The sequence below is a fragment of the Vulpes vulpes genome, chromosome 12, assembly GCF_048418805.1.
Source record: "Vulpes vulpes isolate BD-2025 chromosome 12, VulVul3, whole genome shotgun sequence".
Lineage (NCBI taxonomy): Eukaryota > Metazoa > Chordata > Mammalia > Carnivora > Canidae > Vulpes > Vulpes vulpes.
In genome coordinates this window covers 114,972,867-114,995,265 of record NC_132791.1, presented here as the reverse complement: position 1 = coordinate 114,995,265, position 22,399 = coordinate 114,972,867, and the positions used below count along the sequence as shown (strand labels likewise).

The window sequence follows — 22,399 nt, the reverse complement described above, 5'->3', positions numbered from 1 at the left end:
ACGCTTTGCGGCCTTGAGAGGCAAGGTAGAGCAAGCACCCCGCCACATTCCCAGTTCCTCTTCAGACTCAACTCGCAGGTGGCCAGCCCTATCTGCAGCGGCCCAGTAACTGAGAACCATACTGTAACCCAAGGCAAATGCCAGCCACAGACAGAAACGGAAAGACAAATCTTTCTACTGTTGCAAAGACAAGCTCCTTATTACATTCTTCTCCTCTCTGGATACAGTGATTGGTTTAGTTTCCCTTTCAAAGTTCTACAGGACCCTTTCAGCACCTGTTTTCTCCATCACAGATTGGGAGACGACATGGCATTTCTCTTCCCACCAAACTGAGGCACTCTAAGACCAAAAAGCAAAGGGGAAATGCCTCCCGATGTCTGGCAGCCCACCTCCCAGGTTGAGAGGTCCCCAGTGATATAAAACCGGAAGACCATAAAAAAGAGAATACAGAGAAAAGGTGTTCTTGAATGTATATGTGTATATGTGTGTCTGGAGGGTGAGCCAAGGGAGGAGAGGGTCATGTGCAGGCCACACAGGGATTTAATATTTGATACCATGGGAGAGAAAAAACAGTATTAAGTAATAACAGCCACCATTTACTGGGCCTTCACTATGTGCCAAACATATTGCAAAGTGTTTTGTATACAATCCTCCGTTTAATTTTCAAAACAACCCAGTGGGGTAAGTGTCTATATGCCCATTTTACAGATGGAGGAACAGGCTCACTGAATCACACAGCTCGGGAGTGGCCAAGCTCCAGGATTGAGATCCCGAAGCCCTTGCTTTGAACCACACTACTCGCAACTGCTCTCGTAGGGCTGCAGATCAGAAAGGAAAGGAAATTGGTTTATGGTGGGGCAGAGGGCTTGAGATTAGACATAAAGAATGTTCCGACAATGAGGGCTGTTTGGTCGTAGTCAGGGTAATTAGGCTTGTTAGAGCTCTTCCTCTGAGGGCCTTTACATTTACAAAGAATGGATGCTTCTATGCCTGGCTGGTTTAAGGGACTGCACTCTGTGTTCCCAGCATGGGGGCCAGTCTGTTTGAGCGAACTGACAGCCTGGCTGGGGTACAAGACTACCACACATGAAACCGTTAGATTATAGGACAAGATAGCACAGAATGTGTGCCTGAAGGGGGCTGGTGGAAAGCATGGGCTCCTGGCAGGCACATACTGTTGTGGTTACAAGCAAGGGCTCTGTGGTCAGTCAGACCTGTGTTTGAGTCCCTGCTGGCTTCCCTCCTCGTGTGACCTTGGGTACATTACTTAACCCCTGTAAGCCTCTGTTTCCTAGTCAGTAAAAAAGAAGTTAAGAATAGAACCTATTTTGGACAGTTGCCATGAGAATTAACTAAGATGATACATGCAAAGTGCTTGGCACAGCACTTGGACATCGTAAGGATACAATCAATGGGAGGTGCTATAATAATTGTTATTGTGGGAGTCCAGAGGCCAGAGGGAGAACCACAGAGCAGAGCTGTCAGCAGCTGAGAAAGCCTTTTCTGGGAAACTCCAGTTTTGTTCTGGATCTTAAGTTGTTTGGGTAAAATCCAAAGGGCTGGAGACGGGGGGCTCACAGGGTGGAGTGAGACTTCAGATTCTTTATCTTAAAAGAAAAATCCAATTTGGTCCATGGTTCAACTACAGGAGGAAGCTCATTAGGGCAAAGGGGGTGATAGGGGAGATGAGGTCTTCCGTCTTTGTTTCCAAACCCAGAATTTGAATAGAGGTAAGGACAGCCCCAGAGACTGAAAAAAAAAAAAAAAAAAAAAGCCAGACACACAAGTGCTTTTCTGCTTACTACTGGGATGTCATGGGGTGGGGGTGGCGGTGGGGAACATGGCTTGGGGCAGAGCTGGTGATGGATGGGGGGCAGGCCCAGAAACAGGGGAAGTTAGGAAATGTGGGTGATGCCCTAATGACTGTGGGGATTGACTCATATGAGAAGACCCGACTCAAGGGCTACGAGGCGATGAGTAGCCTAACAGGCAGGAGGCCAGTTTTGAGACCCCGGGCATCTCTCTCTTCTTCAGTTTTACCAGCCCAAGGTGGGAGGGCCTAGGAGAGCAGTCTCTGTGCTAATCCATTATTCTCTGACAGCCGGCCTTATCTCCCCGATGTGAAGATAAACTCCATAGGGACCGGGCTAGTTCCCCAGGAAGGATGTTGTTTGTTTTAGATCCCCTGTGCTCAACCCTCTGTCAAGTACCAACTGTCAGATCCCTTTTATCAAGCCTCACCTGGGCCTTTGTTAAAAATGCAAATTCTCCGTTCTTTTCCCCCAGGGAGCCTGTGTGGCTAGATTTAGGGACCCAGGTGTTTGGTTTTTTTCACACGGGCCCCAAAGTTTCTTTTGAGAAGGCAAATTTGGAAGACACTGAGTTAGATGATCTCTTGAATCCTTCTGAGTCACTCTTCCTGTAAATGTAGGCAGCAGAGTGCAGTAGGAAGAGCCCTGGGTGGGCAGCAAGGACACAGGTTCACAGGGTCGGGGGCTGGGACTGCTGCTCTAACGGTACCTGGCTGTCTGCGTACCTGCTGTATCTTTGCTGCTAATAAGAACATTGTGCTGGGGTGAACTGCAAAGGGAAGGAGGCTGCAGAGCAGAGGAGTGTCCCCATCTAGGATTGAGATCTCAGAAGGGACAGGGGACCTAGAAGCAACAGAAGTGACATGGACATCACAGAACAATAGGTTCTGAGGACCTCCCTGGGGCTTTCTCTTCCATGGAATTGGCAGGACATCTTAGGTCTCAGCAACTCCCACTATACACAGGGGAACACTTAGGCCCAAAGAATTTTAAAAATGTTCCCAAAGCGCACAGCTAATCAGAGGAAGTAGGAATCCAGATCCCCCTGCCCTCCTGCCAGGTCATTGTTGGGGTGCCCGGCAGGGCAGTCCTATTTCCTCCGGACTAGTGGGACACAGCCCAGTGGGTCAGGAGCCAGTGTCCCGAGTCCCCATTCTCCGGAATTGCCCCGGATTTGCTCAGCCTTTTACTGGGAGGGAGAGTGGGGGTCTCGGGAGGCGGACAGGCCGGAGGGCAGGCGACGCATGAGGCGAGCGAGGGGGACTGCCCTGAAAAGAAAGGCTGCTGCGGGGCTCGCAGACTGTGAAGACGAGAGGTGGCCGACTGGGCAAGCTGTGTCGCCGCAGGGAGCTCAGAGCAGGGCAGGGACCGCAGCTCATCTCTCCAGGCCTCCGGCCGTCAGACGGCTAAAGGCCAGGCGAGGTCTGATCCTGCAGCAAACTTTTTGGAAATCCGCTGTGTCAGAGAAACGTAAAGAGCACACAAACCCCTAAAACACCAAGCGGGGTCATTTCGTCCACGTGGCACAAGAAGCAGCCAGAGCGGAGGGGAGGGGAGGGGAGGGGAGGGGAGGGGAGGGGAGGCCAAGGGAGGGGAGGACAGGGGAGGACAGGGGAAGGGGGGAGTCGCCCGTCCCGCCCCTGCTGGGAGGAAGGGATTTGCCGGGACAGCCCAGCTCCTGGCACAGCCAGGCCGCCCGGTCGCCCGGGGCGCGGCGGGCGGGGAGGGGACTGACAGGGCCGTCCTCCCGCGGAGCTGCTGCGCGGCCGTGCCGGGTCTCGGTCCCCTGCGCCCCCCCCCCCCGGGGCCGCCGCCGAGCGCGGGGCGCCGCCGCGAGCCCTTTAAGGGCCGGGAGGCGCGCGGTCTCTTTAAGGCGGGTCCCGGTGGTTTCTGTTTTCCGAAGGAAGTGACGGGGGGTGGGATTGAATGAAAAGTGCCAAGCGGCGGCTCGCGGCGCGGGAGCCGGGGGCCGCGGCGGGCGCGGGGCCCCGGGAGCGCCGCGAGCACCTGGGAGCCGCCGGGGGGCGCGCGGCCGAGCGGAGCCCACGCGCGCCCGAGCCCCCCGCCGCCGCCGCCGCCGCCCCGCGCCCCGGGCCCGCCCGCCACTTGGCGCCCACTTCGGCCGCGCCGGTCCCCGCGCGCTCGCGGCGGGCCGGGCCCCCGGGGATGCTCGCGCCGCCGCGGCTGCTGCTGCTGCTGCTCGCGCCGCTGCTGGTGGGCGCGGGGCCGGGCGCGCCGGCCGAGCTGCGGGTCCGCGTGCGCCTGCCCGACGGCCAGGTCACCGACGAGAGCCTGCAGGCCGACAGCGACGCCGACAGCATCGGCCTCGAGCTGCGCAAGCCCGACGGCACCCTGGTCTCCTTCACCGCCGACTTCAAGAAGGTGAGGCACCGTGGCGCGCCCGCCGGGGCCTGGCAGCCCGCGCGCCCCGGGGCCGGAGAGGCAGGCGACCGAGCCAGGGCCACCTCGTGCGGCTCTTGCCGGACCTCTGGACAGGCTCCCCAGCCCCTCCCCGCCTGCGCTCTGCCCCAGGAATGCGCCCCCCCCCCCCCCCCCGCCGCTGCAGCCCCTCCAGCCTTTCACCCCGGCCCTTCCCGCTCCCTGACCCGCCTCTTGCCCACTTGCCCCGCAGCTCTCCCAGGGCCCTCCAGCTGCTGACCCTCCTGCGGAACCGTTGACTCCCTTCTAGGGGTCATTGCCCTTTGCTCTAGAGGAGAAAGTCCTGGGCTGGCCATCCGAGGCCCCCCGGGTCAGGCCCCTCTCCTTCTCGGAGCCTCCTTTTTCACCTCTGTTCAGGTCAGTGAGGTGGCTCCTGGCCTCTCAGCCCTGACATCTGGGAGACTGTAAACCAGGTCTCCCTTTCACTTTCCTTAGGCTGGAGACCTGGGGGGGAAGCAGGGTGGGGGTGGGAGGAGGTGTAAGAGCTGATTGTCCCTTGTCCCTCCTGAACCTAGCAAAAGCTACCTCTTCTCTTTGGTCTGGAAAGCTGGAAAGCTTGCAGAAGGGGGGGGGGGGGGGGGGACCTGGGCAGAGGCCCCGCATGAAGTCCCCGCACTCTGGGAGAGCTGCCACTCCTTACCCTGCCTGGCAGGACAGCTGGCCAAACTCCATGTTTTGGCCCAGACTGCAGGAAGGGAGCAGAAACCAGCCTCTATTCAGTGTGTGTGTAAAAAAACCAGAAGGAACCTTGAGGGACTAGAAGGTGGGCCTGGCCCCCAAGGTCTTTGGGGTTGGGGCGGGGAGTGGGGGACAGTGATGAGTGGGGAAGTGGAGGAGCTGGGGGGTTATTAGCAAATGAGCCTGGAAGGACAGCGAGTGACTAACAGTGACCCAGCAGCAAGATTTCTGGAAGGAAAGAGGGTGGGTGAGGTGTAGGTACTCAAGGGGAATCTCCTGATACACACACACACACACACACACACACACACACACCAGCCCCTTGTCTGCTAAAAACAGGCCCTGTCTCTGGGGGCCTGGAGAGGTGGGACAGTTAGATAACTGGACAGCTGGAGAAGCTCAGGGCTGTAGAGCCTTGCCCAAGCCACCCCCTCCCTCCTGCCTCTTAGAGAATGGGAGCTTAAGAGGACGGGGTGCAGAATTTGGGGAGTCAGCTAGGGGCCCAGAAAAGCTGCCATGGCACAGGCCAGAAAGTTGGGGTGGTGGTGGTGGAGAGTCCAGTGGACAGTGGGGGTAAGGCTTGACTGCTGATCTACCCCCAGACTGCCGAGTTATCACCCACTTGGGACACAGGTGTTCCGGGGAGTGTGGAGTGTGGGGTGGTCACAGGTGGGAAGACTTCACGGCCCTTCCTTACTCGGCAGGCCCAAGCTAGGTTCTTGCACTCGGGCAGGGGGACAGGTGAGTTTGTGTGTGGAGAGAGCGAAGCTGACAGCGCCCGAACACCTCCAGCCTCCCCACACCTGAATTCCATATGTGTTCTTTTCCTGGGAAATCCCAATAGTGGCTGGATCCCTCAGGAGGCAGTGGTCTAATCCTTGCTTCTAACCTTCCATCGAAGCCCTTTGTCCTTGACACTGAGCCTCTGACCGGCCAGGAGTCTCCTACTTTCCTGTCCGCTGCCCGTTGTTCTATGGAGCTGGAACCCTGGAGAAGGGCTTCCCCATACCCGGGACCTCTCCAGCAGCAGAGCCAGTGGCTAGGACACAACGCATCCGGCTGGGGGCTTCTATAGCCCCTGGTGGCAGCATGAACTATTTTATGGCTCTACCCATGCAGACAAGGAGAGGAGAGAGCCCAGGTGGCAGTGGGGTGATAGACTGGGGCTATAGTTAGGGGGCTGGCGGCCCAGGTAGAGAACTCCTTTGGAGCCTCATTTTAATCCCTGCAGTGTGTTTAAACCTCCACCCAGGTTTCCAAAGTCTGCTTTTCAGGTTAGCCTCTGACCCAGAAGCTGGCATTTCACACACCCCCTGGCATCTCCAATTGCACCAGCAAGGGCAGGAGTCGGGGGTGGAAGGTGCAGAAAGGGAAGCCACCCTCGGGTCTCTCCAGCTCTGGAGCAGAATAGCCTTCACCCCTGCCCCAGGCCACCGTCTGCATTGGCCAGAGCAGCTTTTGTACGCAGATCCTTCTGGGGTGGCTCACCTCTCCTGTGGCCCGCTTAGATTCCAAGGCCTCGTGCCCCATGGTCTTTGGCAGATTTGCACAAGATTCTATCTGGAAGTAATGATTTTTCCTGTGGGAAAAAATCTTGGGCATTGTGTTTCTTTTGTGTACCAAACACATTTAGGGGGCCTTGGGAAAAATCCCTAGTCCACTTAGGAATGGTGACAGTTGCCCTTTCCTCGACTTTGGGAGACAGTCCAGGCTGAAATGAGACAGACCTGGTTTGACCTGGGCAAGGTACTTGATCCTTGCAGGCCTTCATTTCTTCTTCTGTAAAATGGGTGGTTATGGCACCAATCCCATGGCTATCAAGAAAACTAAACAGGTAATACGTCTGAAATACCCAGTATGTGTTGGCTGCTGTGCTAAGTGCTTAAGAAATAGAAGGCCGCTAGCTTTCATAATCCTTGCCCACATCACATTTCAGCGTGGGTCCTCACGCTTGGACTCAGAGATGTTGAAGGACAGACCCAGAGTCATCCTTGGGGAGTCAGCACTGAGCCTAGAGGTACCTTGAGCCCCTCGTCATAACCTCCTCCTTGAAGCACCATCTATTAGAGCTCTCCAGAGAAACAGAAACAATAGGACATAGAGCAAGATATATAGAATGAAGTTTATTGCAAAAAGATTGGCTCACATGATTTTGGAGGCTCCGAAGTCCTACGATCTGCCTGCCATTTGCGAGCCAGCGGCCCAGGAAAGCTGGCAGTGTGTTTCCAGTCTGAGTCCAAAGGCCTGAGAGCCAGGTGTACCAGCGTCTGAGGGCCAAAGGTGAAGGTCCCAGCTCAGACAGAGAAGGAACATTTGCCCTTCCTCTGCTTTTTGTTCTATTCACACCCTCATCAGACTGGACGTTGCCACTCGCATTGGTGAGGGCCATCTTTTTTGCTCATTCTGCCAATTGAAATGTTCATCTCTTCTGGAAACACCCTCACGGATACACCCAGCAATAATGTTTTACCAGCTATCTGGACATCCCTTCACCCGGTCAGATTGACACATAAAATTAACTGTCACACTCCACAGTTGCTGGCCAGCCCCTCTGAACACAGAGCCGTCATTCTAGTCCTGCCAGGATATGCAGGGCTGCAGAGAGTGCCCCTGTGCTGGAGGCCTCCCAGCCCTTGGTCTGGCCCACCCTATGTCCACCTCCAGCACCCCCACCTCTCTGTTTGCCTCCTCCAAGAGGCAGTGTTCTAGCACCGTCTGGCTCTCCCCACACTGCCACGCTGGACCTAGCAACCTAGGCATTGAGGCAGGGAGAGTGTTCAGTGTCTCGCTGTCAGACACATAGCCTGGAGCCCACGCATGGATTATAAATGCCACAGGTAGCTTGGAGCTATCAAATGGCCGTCGTGTGACACCCTGCCCAAAGGCCTCTGACCATCAGATAGATGGAGCTGGGACTTTAAAAGAAGTGCCATGGCTCAGTGGCTCCCAAACTTGGATGCCCATTAGAATCACCTGGGTAGCTTTGGAAACTCCCGATGCCTAAGCTGCACTCTAAAGCATTGAAATCCAATCTCTGTGCGCTACGGTATTTTTAAAGAGGGCCCAGGGGTTCCAGGGAACAGCAAGTTTGGGAACCACTGGCATGGCTGCTCCAGGAGAAAGGCAAGGAGGGGACTGGGAGGTGGGCCCAGGTTAGGCTGTTAAAAGAATGTAGAGCCCACACTCACCTCTTTGCAACCTGTCACTCTGCCCACAGTAACCCTAAGGTGTGTGAAGCAGCGGATAGGCGCGTTGGGTCTAATTCCACATGCCCTCAGTACACAAACTGTAATTCATAACACACACCCAAGAGGCAATACCCTCCTTTATAATCCAAATCCTGTGTGTGTAATTATACCCTTATGTGCACACTCACTGGGCATATCTAATACTGGGCTCGTCACCACCCCCAGGCTCTAACCTGGCTCTTTGTTGGTCAGCTCCCATGCTCTCCCTTCCCCCAAGCTGGTGTCTCCATCCAAATCCAAGTTCTCTTTCCCCTTTGTCCCTAGCCTGAATGTCCAAAAGCTGGGGGAGGGAATGAGTCATGTTCCAGCGGTGTGGTTTGGTGCTGACCGGATGGCTAGGGTGCAGCTGATAGATAGGAGAAAGTCATGCGCAACTGTTTCGGGGTGGTGGGTCCAATGGGAGGGAGGGAGGGAGGGAGGAACCACACACTCCAGAAGTGTGGCAGGAGGGATCCTTGGGCTTGGAGCCAATATAAGGGGAGCCATATGGTGGCGTGGGTCAGCCCAAGGTCACTGTGAAGGACCCAGGAGGAGTGGCAATGTGAGTCCTCCGGGCCCTGGCCTGAGCCCCGGTGGGTGAGTGGGAGTCAGAGGAGGGAACAGTCCAGAGAGCGCAGGAGTCCCTGCCTTGGGGCTGCTGGTTGGGCTGGGGGAGCAGCAGGAGTCCCTGCCTTGGGGCTCCTGGTTGGGCTGGGGGAGCAGCGTGGGAAGCTGCATGCTGTCAGAGGCGGTCTGGAAGATGTGGAATGTGCAAATGACCGCGCTGGGGCCAGAGGCTGTTTATTATAACAGGATGTCACATCACACGGAGGTCAGACAGGAGAAGCTTTTAGACACCCGTCTCCCCCTACCCGGTCTATGTGAGGTCTCTGAAATGTAGCAGTTTGGAACATAAGCGTGTGACGGATGGGTTGTCTTCCTGGGGAACAGAGGGCAGCAGAGATGCTTTCAGGAGACGCCCAGACATTTCTGGAGTCTGGAGCATTTTCTCATAGGAGTTTGTGAAAAGTCACCAGATGGAATGACCTGGCTTGTGTCCGTGGGGCCCTTGGATCTAAAAGCAGTCCCTCTGCCACATTTGAGGAATTCCTCCGTGGATCAGGGATCGGCAGCCCTGCTGGAAGGTTCAGATATGCTCCCTGGAGCTTGGCAAGCATCCCCCCACTCCTCCCCCCCCCCAGACACCATTGTCCATTGGCAAGTCCTCACGAGAGATCCTGGATCAGGCTGTGAAGACTGCCACCTGGACCAAGGGCGGAGTGGCCTGTTAGAAATAAGATGGGGAGAGGCAGAGCGGGGCTCTTCCCTACTGGGCTGCCAAGCTACAGAGAAGTCGTGGTGGTAGCGGTTGTAGAAAAACACAGGAGAGATTCCTGTTCGCAGGAAGACAGGGTGCAGCCTCGTGATGAGAAGTGCATGTCCCTGGATCCCACATCCTGAGTGGTCATTCAAGTCACACGCCGTCGGTTGCTTTCATGCACTGTCGCATCTGATCCTCACTACTACATCACGAGGCACCCGTTGCCCCCATTTTGCAGACATGCATACTGAGGCTTAGAGCCATGAAGTGACTTTGACAAGATGAAGTAGTTGATGATCCAGGATTAGGGCCCAGGGATCCTTCTATTATATTGTGATTGATTGTATGTGTTGTAACACAAGTAGGCTCCTTCCAGAAGGCTGGAGAAACCTGAATTGAGGTGGCGGGGGGAGGGGAGGCAGAGGTTGACAGAAAACCTTAGTGCAGAGGAATAAACCCTCCTCTGTAGAGACTTGGGCTGGATCCCTTCCCCTCCAGGCCCATGACCCTCAGTGGATAGGAGTATTGACCCCTTGGCAGCTTAGTGCCTGAGACTGTTCCTCGGGGCACGTCGGGGTGCAGGGACTGTGTGTGAGAGATCTCACAGAGACTCCTGAGCACCCACCGTGTACATTTGTCTGTCCTGTACCAGGCGTGCGACCTGACAAGCCACTCACCCGCTCAGACACAGCTCCCAGGCTGGCGAGGAGGGAATTGCTGCCGCAAGCAGAGGCCAGTGTAGACCCTGGGGAGTGGAGTAGCAGTGCCAGCAGGTCCCCCCACCCCAGCCCCCCTTCCTCGCTGGGAAGCGGTAAGGGCCAGAGCATCATTAGGAGCTCCCACCCCCGAAGTTGGCAAGTGTTTAAGCGGCTGCCACTGCGCATTCCGCTGAAGGGCAGGGAGCGAGGGAGGCGGTGGGGCTGGGAATCTGGGTGAGAGAGAAGCACGGAGCCCCATCTTAGGAGCCCTGAGTCAGCGGGACAGTGGGGTGCAGTTGATCCACACAAAGCCTCACATTGTTCCCTGGGGCAGTTGGAACAGTGGTGACCTTTGGGATTCGGCTGATAGAGAACTGGGGGCTCAAGGGGGGGGGCGCTGGGGGAGGGCAGAGGGGCCACTGCTCATGCCCCTTAACAAGAAGCTTTTGTCGGGGACTCGCCCCGAGGGCATACAGGCGGCCCGGCCCATAGTGGGGTCAGCTGAAGTCCTGGGGTGCCGGCCTGGGAATGGGCTTGGCCTGGCTCTGGGTTGGCTCCCCTGACCCCTGCTCCTGCTCCGGGACACTGTTCCTGCAGAGTGGCCACCGTGCACGGGGTTAGGGAGGTGCTGGTCCCTGGCTGCCTCTCCTCACCTCCCCGGCCCCTTGAAACCGGCTCCTTGTCCAGCCACGAAGCAGCTCCAGCCAGGAGCAGAGGGGTAAATATTTAGATTGGCTCAGCCCGGCCTCGGAACCCTGCGCTGTGCTGCGAGGGGAAGGAGACAGATGACGGGGCACAGTCCCCGGACGGTGCGGCTGTCCCAGAGCAAGCAGCCTGGGGGACTTGGTGCCTCTCAGGACCCCGGAGAGAAGGCCCCCGGCCCGGGGTGCAGGGGAGTGCAGTGAGGGACAGGGCGGCCCTCACCCTGGCCCCTTGGTCCCCGGCTCCCCATGGCGGGGCGCTGCCCCCCTCCCCAGGTGGGCTCTCTGGAGAAGGGGGCCGAGGGTGACCGCAGCATGAGGACCTTGTTCCAAGTGGCCGAGGGGGTGTGTGAGAGCCCTGGCAGTGACTCACAGAGAGGGGCGACCTGGAGGCTCCAGGGGGGACACTGAGGGAGGCAGCGTGCTCACGTGAGCATCCCTGGGGGCCGGGGAGAGACAGGAGCAGCTGTGTGCAAAAGAGACCGTTGAGAAGCAGCAAGTGTGCGTGGAAGATTACAGACGTGGCCCGAGCATGGGGGGAAGCAGGTGGGCGTCCGTGTGTATCCGCTCAGATTCCACTGGGCTGCCACGTAAAACCCCAACAGCGGCTGCAGCAAAAGAGAAGCTTGTTGGGGCTGGAAGTGGGCAGTGGGGGGCAGCGTGGCAGGTCCACGGCATCCCCGCTGAACTCCCGTGGGCTCTGTCTGTAGGGCTGCTTCCCCCCGGGCCTCTCCCCAGGAAGGCTGCCGTTCCAGGGCGCAGGGCTGGGCCCCTGCTCTTCCCAAAACAGCTCCTTGGGTGTCCACCCGGAGCCCCAGCAGGGCCCGGCCAGCGCAGCCTTCTCTCCGTGAGATGTGGCAGATCCCGGGAGTACAGCAGGGCGAGGAGTGGACACAGAGAGGAACAGTATCTGGACGGGGGCTGGCAGGGGGCTCGGAGGAGCCTAACCATCACTGGACCGTGAGTCAGGAGACCCCCGGGCTTCTGGTCCTGGCTCTGCAGCCGCATGACTTGTGAAGGGCACGTCCCCAGCTGGAACCTCACTGGATCATGAACTAAATGATCCCCTAGACCTTCTGAAAGCCGAGATAGCAGCTGTAGGACTACCAGTCTCCTGGTTGGAGGTGAGGGAGTCGATAGAGGCCCCTGGGCATGCGAGCATTCACTCAGCTAATAAATGTTGAGCTTATTGTTGAGCTCCATGCCAGACCCTGAGGTCACTGCATCACTAAGGTCTAGTCTCTGCCCTAGAGCCAGGGGTAGATCTTACTGGGGGCCTGGATGACTTGTTACTTGGGCAGAAGATGCCACAGGAGGATGGGGTCCTCGCTCAAGGCATTTAAATCACGTGCACACTGAACTGGTGCAAGGCAAGTTTCAGATCCAGCTCAGAACCCACCGATGACTTCCAGTGATCTGCTAAATGAGCTCAGCCTCCTCGGTTGGACTCTCAGACCCGCTGCCCTGCCCTCTTACCAGCCTCTTCCTTGGACCACTCTGCCCTCCCACACCCCACCCTGAGAAAACCACGCTCTTGTCTGTGCAGTCCTTCCCTTGTTTCCTCATTACCAGGCATTCACTGAGCGCCTGCTGTGCTCAAGGGGGTGGGGAGGCACTGCAAATGAGCTACTTTCCCAGCCTCAAGGAGCTGAGTCTGGAAGCTAGGGCGAGAGAGAGAGAGAGAGAGAGAGAGAGAGAGAGAGAGAAATGCAAACACAATGGGATTTGTGCTGTAGAGGTTAGGAGTTGGGGCCGCCTGAGTCTGCTGGCCGGTTGGTGAGGGCAGCATTGGGAAGACAGGCCAGAGGAGGGGATGCATGGGCACTGAGTCCTGAGAGATGGTAGGCAGATGGGGACAGGGCATTCCAGGAGAGGAATCAGCTCACAGAAAGGCACAAAGCCTCACTGTGCCTATACTGGAAACTGCGAGCTCCTCAGCTCAATGCTCAGGGAATACAGGACAAGCTGTCAGTGGAGGTGGATGGGAGCCTCTGGAGGGTACACCTGATGGCAAGGGCAAAAGGAGCCTTTGAATGGCATTAGGCAGATCAGTGACAATATGGAGGGATAGATTGGGTGGGGGTGTGATGAGAGCCTCACATTTCCCTGTCTTCTGGAAATTCCTGTCTCTCTCCTAGAGAGCATTCCCCTTCCTTTGACCGTCAAGCACCACTGAAATGTCCCACACTCTGGAGAAGTCTCCCCTCCCTCCTGGCCTCCAGTCCCACCCTTAAGGGGACAGCAAATGCCCCTTCATCTACCCTTTGCCCCATAGCCTTTACCACAAACCTCAACCCTAGGCCTTCTGTGGGGCACTGGCTCTGGTTGTTGGAGGTCAGCCTCTCCATGAGCCCCTTGAAGACAGGGGCCAGGGCCTTGGTCCCAGCCATTTCCCCCACCCAGCCTGGTGCCTGCGAAGCCTTTCCCACCAATTTGTTGACTCCCTGCAAGCCAGGCCCCAGAGGAGTCCCCTGGCCTCACTGGGCTTTAGGTGCATCTTTAGGAGAACAATCTTTGCTCTTGCTTCTGCAGGTCTAGAATAGGTCACAGCTGGAGCGAGGCCAGAGATTGCAACAATAATAGACAAAGGGTTCAGCCCACTATGTTCTGAGACCTTTCGCTCATTTTTTCCTCATGATAATCCCTGGAGGTGTAGGTATTGTTAGTTTAACTCATTTAACAGATGTGGAAATTAAGGTGCAGGGAGGTGAATTCCCCTGAGGTGACATGGCTAGTATCAGCAAAGCCAGGATTTGAATGGAGATAGCACGGACTCCAGAGCTGTTGCTCGGAACTACCGTGCTGTCCTACAACCTGTCTACTCCTGCTCTTTACTTAAAACCACAAAGGACTTCAGCCGGGGCTCACAATCTTCATGGCGCAGGTGCCACACCCTGTACGTGGCCCAGGTGCCAGCCCTGGTACCGTAATCCTCTGTGTCTTCCTGGTGGCCTGCTCCTGATAGGCTGGAGGTTCCCGAGAGCTCATGTGAGAAGGAGCCTTATAGAAACCTCCATCCTGGGAGTCCTAGCCGGAGTCCTGGACCTGCAGAACCTGCCTCCAGCACCTTGACATCTTCTCCAGCTGTGCCATCTGCCTTGGGCATTAGGCCACATCCGGCTGAATCATCCCAGAGCACTTGGGCGAGGAGGGAGCTTGGGAGCCGGGTTTCCATTTGGCCTGGGCCTCGCATCTGGCCAGATGTTTGCTGAAGTGGGGCGACCTCTCCCCCTGCCGTTTCCTCTGTGCTGGAGGGAGGGGGCCCCTGGAACCTTCCCAGTGAGTCTCAGGTGTGGAGGGTAGAAGGGAAGAGGGATACTGGTCGGGATGATGGAGCCAACTACTTGGCTTGGCTTCCAAAAGCTAGGGGTGCCCCCTCCCTCCCTGGGGTCAGTGAGTAGAATACGGTTTCTCTGGAGAAATATAATCTATAGAGGTTCTGGGCAGGCAGGCAGGAGGGTTAGAAGGGTGGCCTGCCTCGTGTTACCCCTCCTGGCTGTGTCAGATGCTCGTTCTTACTAGTCACACAGAACCGTGAGCGGGAGCTGCCACACTTCTAGGGCAGGTCTACACAGGACTTCAGGCATGGCTGGAAAACAGAACTGAGTTCTGATCCTTGCTCTGCCACTTGGCAGCAGTGTGGCCAAGGGCAGACCACCCTGCCTCTCTAGTCCTCGGTTTCTGGAGCGAGGCATCAAGTATATTTGGGAGGCAGTGATGCGTCGTGGTTGACACAGCCCTGGCTTTGGAGTCAGACTGCCCCAGGTTAAAATTCCAGCCACATTTCCTCCTAGTCCCATGACCTTGAGCAAATAACCCATTCCAAACTAAGTAATAATCATCCTCCCCACCTCCTGTTGTTGTAAAGATTTTAAATAGGACAATACATCCTTTTTGACTCATAATAACAATGACTTGTCCCTTCCAGTTACAAACTTCAGTGAATCTCTGCCCCTCCACGAGGAAACCTATCTCAACGAGAGATCCTCATTCCCTCTCTTTGCCCCCAGATTCCCATTTTGGTATCATTCTACTGTTGTTGCCAATGTTGTTGTTTAATATAATAGAGTCGTGAGAAAAATTCAGAACAGGTATTTTGAGGTTTTTTTTTTTTACTCCAGTCTGGTCCAAGAGTTCAAATGCTATCTCTTAATGATGGGCAGGTGATATTCCTGAGCAAAGACACCACTCTGCAGCCATCAGACCACAGGTATGGGACGTGGCTGTGGCTTTGGAAAAGGTGCTGTGAATATTCCAGCTAAGGTTCTTTCAGAGTCCTTGCTGAAGACACCCGGGAGGTGGATGTTGGACTCTGCTTTGGGGTCCAGCCAGGGACACCAGGCTGACTCAAGCCCTAGGAGGGGAAGTCTGGTATCGGGTCTCACCTGGCAGGAAGTGAGCCCCAAGTAGAAAAGACGCTAGTGGACGGGCCTCCAGGCAGTCTCCCCTTGGCCGACCCAAGGGAATGGAAAATCAGGTGGCCCAGGCTGGCAGGGCAAGGAGATTCCAGCCTCGTGGCCCAAGAACGGATTTCCTGTTGAGAGGAAGCTAGGGTTAAGCTGAGCTCTGATTCACCTTCCCCGTGAGTCTGGCATCAACAAAAACCTCTCCCGGGCCATTCTCACCAGCTGGGCCTCGGTCTCTCTTTCTGCACTATTGATGGAAAAATCTTCCAAGACATGCCCACACCTCCTTGTCCTAGAGATCATCTGTAGTAAAAGGAAGCAGGAGAAACTTCCCTGTAGACGCAAGGGACCTCACAAGTGCGTGGGGATTTATGGGGTGGCAACACTCACTGGCTCCAGTCACCTCCAGGGAGGAGATGGGCCGCAGCTCTAGCACCTACTGAGCACTGACTCGGGGTGGGCTTTTTTTCTGGGCCCTCCACACTCGCTCAGTTTTCACCGCAACCCAACCACTAAATGCCTTAGGGTCCCCATCTTACAAGTGAGACTTCCAGAAGCTGGAAGATAGGCCTGGGAACTGGCTAATGTGTGGCGGAGATGGGGCACACCTTCCCCTCGCTGCCCATACAGGGGCTCAAGTGGGGACCCTCAGGCCCTGTTTCAGAGCACTTGTACTCTCGGCGCTCTTAGTAGGTGAAGCCAGGGCACATACTTTGAGAGATGAATAGCTATGCAGGGCTGTATATGCTCGGTGCCAACCCCCACTAGGGTTCTAGAGGGGGATGCTCATTATGGTCCAGCTTCCTCCCTGGCAGGAGGGGTGCAGGGGGATGGTGGTCTTGACAGATTTAGACCACTTCTGACCAGGACCTGCTAATAACTTCTCCCTGGGAGCAGTTGGCCAAGGCACAGAGTTGGTTGAGAGCAAGGGGGCTCCTTGGGTGCAGGTGGGTCAGGGCACAGGGTGCCAGCAGCCAGATTGGGAGGGGGACCCCATCCTGCCTTGCAGGTGCCCCCTCTCCCTTTGCCCTCTGCTGACTTCCATTCATGCAATGAATGAGTAATGGGAAGGAGCCATTGGTCTGCTGGCAATGCCATTAGTAACCCCATGGGGAAAGGGGAAGTGGAGATGGGAAGGGAAGAGAAGGGTGAGCCGTCCGAGCTTCCTTGGGCCAGAATGGCAACAGCTGTGGCCAGCTTGTGCCGTGTCTGCCCTTAACCCCATCCTGTGCCCATGCCAGGAGTCCGGATGATGGAAAGCCCTGGGGCATTTTGGAAAGCACCAGTTTCTGGGCTTTCCCCCAAACCTACCAAGTAAGAATATCTGTGAGAGAAACTCTGGAATCTATACTAGTAAAAAGTTCAGCCCCTCCCCCTATTATGCCCTGGTTTAGGTAGTTATCGAGGTGGTGACCTCCCCCAACCTGGGTGACATGGGGTGCCACCACGGGGCAGCATCAGCTACGAATGAACCAGGCACCCAAAAAGGGTGCTGTTTCTTTTTAGGTGAAGTTCTGTGCTTTTAAATACAGCTCTGTTTTGAAGAGCTTTTTAGTGGTTCACTATGTGGAACATCTGGGGTGTGTTCTTTCTTTTAAGTCACAGGTTTAAATGGAAAAGATAAAATCCTAGATCAGCAGGAGGGAAATGTCCATTGCCGGGCAGGGCCCAGGCAGGTGTCCTGTGCGAGGCCTGAGCTGAGCCCCGGGTGGGCTGGGAGCGAGCTGCGCCCACCCCAGCCCATCCCTGCCCTCCTGCCCTTTCCCATCAGGATGTGAAGATTTTCCGAGCCCTGATCCTGGGGGAGCTGGAGAAGGGGCAGAGTCAGTTCCAGGCACTCTGCTTTGTCACCCGGCTGCACCACAATGAGATCATCCCCAGTGAGGCCATGGCTAAGCTTCGACAGGTGAGTGCCCGCCTCGGGCCTGCCCTGGCCCAGCTCCTGCCCTGGAGCCCCCATTCCCTGCAGCCATCGTGACCCCAAGCCTGGACCCCACCCCCCATCCTCAGTCTCCCACCCAGCACCTGACCCACCCTGGTCCTCATCCCTGCTACCTACCCCACTCTCACCCTATAGTCCCAATCCCCTTGATTTTGCCCCAGGCCAAACCTAACTCTCTAACCCCAAATCGCTAATCTGCACAGTCCCCTAATCTCAGCTCCTCCCCCTGTATGGTGGAGGCTGGGGGCTTCAGATCTGCCCTCAGCCACCACTCCTTATCCAGGTGACATTGCACGAGCAACCTCGCCTGCAAAGCTTCTGTTTCCTCACTGGGAAATGAGTTCCACTGAGAATTAAATGAGCTGATGCGTGTAGTGTGCAGACGCTTAGCCTCTTGGCCCATGCCCCATCCCTTCCTAGACCTTGGGCCTCTCCCCAGCCTCATCTGAGTTCCTTAACCTCTCCAGTAGGGTCTGCTCTAGACCCTTCCCCTTCTGGCTGCCCACCAACGCCACCCCCGGCCACTACCAGTATTATGTATCAGCCCCAGATGTCAACCAGTGGCCAGTTGGAAAGGCCTGGCTGTGCCCTGAGCATTTGTTTCTCCATCAGCTAGAGGGGATGCTAGGTGCCCTTGACTGCCAGCCTGCCCCAAGGCTCTAAAGGCAACCAGCCTCAGTTTGACACTCAGCCATCAGGCAAGGAATGGGCAGGGAGCCTTCTGAGGCCAGGTGGGAATGGCTCTTCTCCACACAGAAGAATCCACGGGCAGTGCGGCAGGCCGAGGAGGTGCGGGGCCTGGAGCACCTGCACATGGACGTCGCCGTCAACTTCAGCCAGGGGGGCCTGCTGAGCCCCCATCTCCGCAATGTGTGCGCCGAGGCCGCAGATACCATCTACACCCGCCAGGAAGACGTCCGGTTCTGGCTGGAGCAAGGTCAGCCACGTGCTGCCCACTGTGGCATCACATCACCCATAATAGAGTAATGAGGTGTGGGAGTTCAGAGGAGGGCCCCCTAAACCTTCCTGGAAGAAGGGGTGCCTGTGTGGCTTTTCAGTGAGAGGAGTCAGCCAAGTGAAAGCGACCCCTTCCAGGTAGGGATACACACAACTGTGATGTGCTAGGCCCCATGGAGGGAGATACCTGGGCAGCGCCTGTCTCGTTCCTTCCCTTAGTGACAACACAGATGGGACCTCTGTCGTGGGAGGGAGGCCCAGGTAGCAGGGTCCAGGTGGGGCCCAAAGACCCATTCCTACCTGCCCACCTGTGCTGCCCCCCCACCCCCACCCGAGAAGTCAGCTTCTCTCCTTCCTTCGATGCCCTCCCCAGTGGCAACATCTCTCCCCTAAGATCCTTGAGGGCCACCCCCCCCCCATCTTTGTGAGCTCCCTGCCTTTCTGCCGAGGTGGCTTTACTGCCAGCACACCTCCTGACACCCTTCCCAGGACTGCCCTCAGGTCCTCCATGTAGAGGGCACAAGGAGAGGTCGCAGTGCCAAGTCCGGGTTCCTGGTCCTTCTGCCCAGCCCACTGAGCACTAGAGAAGTGCCTGCCCCTCCCAGGGGCCCGCCAGATTTCAAAGTGCCCAACAGAGCTCTGGTCATGCCCTCTGTACACAGCCCTCCCCAGTCGGCTGCACCCTCCAGAGGCCAGTCCCACCCGTGGCCACAGAGCTGAGCCAGGGGCCAGGTTCCTGCCATGTCCCTCAAGCACCCCTGCATGTGCGCTGGCCACGCTGACCGCCTGACATGTCCGTGTCAGCCCTCCTCAGATACTCCTTCCTCAAAGAAGCTCTCCTTGATTTTTTTTTAAAAAGATTTTATTTATTCATGAAAGACACACAGAATGAGAGAGAGGCAGAGACACAGGCAGAGGGAGCAGCAGGCTTCATGCAGGGAACCCGCTCGATCCCAGGTCTCCAGGATCACGCCCTGGGCTGAAGGCACCCTGGATGCCCTCTCCTTGATTTTCTACTCATTCTCGCCTCGTCTCTATTCCATCGCATTCTAGTGTAGCAAGGTTTTTATTTTTATTTTTTTTAATTTTTATTTATTTATGATAGTCACAGAGAGAGAGAGGCAGAGACATAAGCAGAGGGAGAAGCAGGCCCCATGCACCGGGAGCCCGACGTGGGATTCGATCCCGGGTCTCCAGGATCGCGCCCTGGGCCAAAGGCAGGCGCTAAACCGCTGCGCCACCCAGGGATCCCTCTAGTGTAGCAAGGTTTTTAAACATCGGGCTGAGCGTGGCCGAGTGGAGACTGGAAGTCACACAGCCCTGAGTTCCGTTCTCACCCCACTCCTAACTCTGTGACCACAGTGAGATTAAACCTCTCCAGGCCGGGTGTCTCATCTAATAGAACAGGAATGATAATACTTAGCTCCTAGGGACGACGGGATACCCCAAGAGGCCATGTGGGGGAGGGGGCTCCCTCTTTCCCCTCTGCTGACCCTTGCCTGTCTCCCCAGGTGTGGACAGCTCAGTGTTTGAGCCTCTGCCCGAGGCCTCGGAGCAGATGCTGCTGCCGCGCTGCGGGCAGGTGGCGGACGGCGGGAGGCCCTGCGTGTGCCGCTACGGCCTGAGCCTGGCCTGGTACCCCTGCATGCTCAAGTACTGCCACAGCCGCGACCGGCCCACCCCCTACAAGTGCGGCATCCGTAGCTGCCAGAAGAACTACAGTTTTGACTTCTACGTGCCCCAGCGGCAGCTGTGCCTCTGGGATGAGGACCCCTAGCTGGGCTGGGGCGAAGGGGGGTGGTCTCTGAGGTAGCTGCTCTGGGCCCACCGCTCTTCCCCCAGCCACTGGAGGGGGGCAGCCCCCCAACTGAGGCCTTACTTCCCTTCTCCCTTGATCCCGGAGCCTCTGGCCCCATCCTGCAAGACTGTGAAAAGGGGTGTGGCAGGGCAAGGGTTAACTCATGAAGGCAGCCCCCACTCCCACCCTGTGCCTCCCTTGGGGACAGGGAGGGGGGTTCTCCAGACTCGCCCCCCCTCCCCTTAATCTCCCCCGAAGTGTTCTCTCTCAAGCAACCAAAATGTGATGGCCCGTGATTCTATTTAACTCTGAAGGTTTAGATGCTAAAAGGTTTAGTCGGTGTCGGTGCCTGTGACACCGTCCTCCCCACACACACACCCCCACTCGCCCATCTGGAAGGAGCTGGCCCCTCTGCACCATCAAATGCCCAACAAGGAGGGGATCCCTGCCCTGGAGAGGGGGCTGTCGGGGATCACTGCCAGGGCCCCTGCACCAGATCACAACGCATTCCTGTCCTCCTGGCCCCCAAGGGCGGGACAGGTGAGGACCTCCCAGCCCCCACACAAACCACACGTGCCTTTCCCCAGACCCAGACTCTGCGGGGAGACCAGGCGCCCGCGTTTTCCCCCAATCAACGGAAATATTTTTGTAAAGGTTCTGGGGCAGCGAGGAAGCATGGAGTATGAGGAAAACTTGAATTCCAGATTTTTAATGCAAAGTATTTATCGTTTGTACCAGAAATAAAATTTTAAATTTTTATTTGACTGACAGCTCGCGACTCGGAGTTCTGAGAGAACTCTTGGCCAATGCTGCCACCTGGTGTCAGGAGAAGTGTCCCGTTTACCGGCGACCGACCCTCCTGAAGCACCTGCAGGGTGCTCACCCGTTGTGCGGCAGGCCGCGTGGGGATTGGGGGCGCATATTAGGGAAGGATAAGTTAAAACTGCGCTTAAGAGGAGACGAGCACAGATGAGCAAGCCGGACAGTAGTAGCGGAGGATAGGTGAAGGCAAGAAATAAGAAACTCCAGAACCAGACCTCCAGGGTTCAAATCCTCGCCTTGCTGCTGCGGCTTTGCTGTGCAGTCTTGGGCCACGGTCCTTTACCTCTCTGTGTCTCGGCTCTCTTAGCCCTGAAATGGCCTTACGTAGCTTCTTACGTATGAAGCACCCAGCACATAGCGAGCGCTCGCTGTAGTCGCCGTTATTAGTATCATTAGCATTAGCAAAAAGGGCAGACACTTCCTCAGCCATAGACCCGAGATGGCTTACGCTAGACCTCCTGAAGGCCCCTTTGCATCAAAAGTACCTTCTGGTATAAAGAGGCTGTAAGAGGAGGTGCCAAGCTGGGTGTTGGAGGGCTTCCAGGGAAGGAGGGATGTGGAGGCCGAATTTCTCGGGAGAGGTCTCCTGGGCCAGGTGGGGCACCAGTTGAAGCTGAGGGATGGTCTGCATAGGGCAAAGGGGAGGAGACAGGGGTGCTCCAGGGGGTGGGAAAGCCCCAGGGGTCCCCCCTACTCCGTAGGAAGGAGGAGACAGGAGAGGCAGCTCCTTCCTCATCAGCCTAGGAAAGGGCAACAGGTTTCAGGACAACACCCCCACCCCCAACTTTGCTCCTCAGAACACGATGCTGCTCCTCCTTGAAGCTCTACAGGCCAGAGGGCTGTGATGGGAGCCAGGCTTGCTTGGAATGGGTGGGGAGACATCCTTTACAGGGACGATGATATGCCTCTTTCCAAACCCGTTTGCAAGGACCAGCTTCAGCTGTGCTGGGGAGCCAGGGAGGGAGGTGTGCCTCCCCGGCGCTTTCCTGCTTCCCCTGCCACCAAATCCCAGGCCTCAGTCCTGCTCTGGGTCCTGCTCAGTCTGCTCTGGGTCCTGCTCTGGGTCCTGCTCAGTCCTGCTCTGGGGCGGGAGGTGGGGAGATTACTTGGAGAAGTCACCTCCCACCCCATATATGTGCCTTATTTGCTGGGGGTGGGGTTCCCAGGTCATATACCTTTTCTACTCACTTTCAAATAGCCAAAAATAAGGCTGTTTTTTATAAAAAAAAATAAAGACTGCTTTTCTAATCTTCCTTACGAATGACTAGCAACCCCAAGCCTGCCGGTCCCCTGCAGTGAGGGGGCTTCTGGACCCTGTCACTACAGACTACCCTGCCTGGGGCCCCTCCTTGCTCGGTCTTAGGGCGTGGGCAGAGAATTAAGATTCCCTGAGACTTCGGGTCAACACTACGGTCAGGCAAAGCCCATACTTCCCCTCATTCCAAGCAACCCTCCGTACCTCCCCACTCCCTCTCTGTCAGGTCACTTCTCTAGTGAGGGTCAGAATCACATGGGAGCTCAGCTCACAGATGTCCAGGGTCAGCTGTTTGAGAAACCTCCAGATAAGGCTTTACTTTCCTCGAGAGTCCTTTGTGCACC

At 56.6% G+C, this 22,399-nt stretch overlaps 1 protein-coding gene across 1 annotated transcript; it reads left to right on the top strand.

Annotated features, from left to right (window-relative positions):
- Window positions 1-3,544: 3,544 nt before the first annotated feature.
- On the top strand, window positions 3,545-22,057 carry OAF (out at first homolog). The gene is made up of 4 exons (XM_072729537.1): window positions 3,545-4,193; window positions 17,053-17,187; window positions 17,980-18,160; window positions 19,692-22,057. The coding sequence occupies exons 1-4, from the start codon at window positions 3,738-3,740 to the stop codon at window positions 19,955-19,957; spliced, it is 1,038 nt and encodes a 345-aa protein (XP_072585638.1). The 5' UTR covers window positions 3,545-3,737; the 3' UTR covers window positions 19,958-22,057.
- Window positions 22,058-22,399: the final 342 nt, after the last annotated feature.

What these genes read in the sequence shown, in the direction of transcription:
- OAF (XM_072729537.1), top strand. Translation starts at nt 3,738, where the DNA reads ATGAAAAGTGCCAAGCGGCGGCTCGCGGCGCGGGAGCCGGGGGCCGCG. An exon ending in CCATGGCTAAGCTTCGACAG is followed by an intron (nt 17,188 to 17,979) that starts GTGAGTGCCCGC and finishes TTCTCCACACAG; the next exon opens with AAGAATCCACGGGCAGTGCG. An exon ending in CCGGTTCTGGCTGGAGCAAG is followed by an intron (nt 18,161 to 19,691) that starts GTCAGCCACGTG and finishes CTGTCTCCCCAG; the next exon opens with GTGTGGACAGCTCAGTGTTT.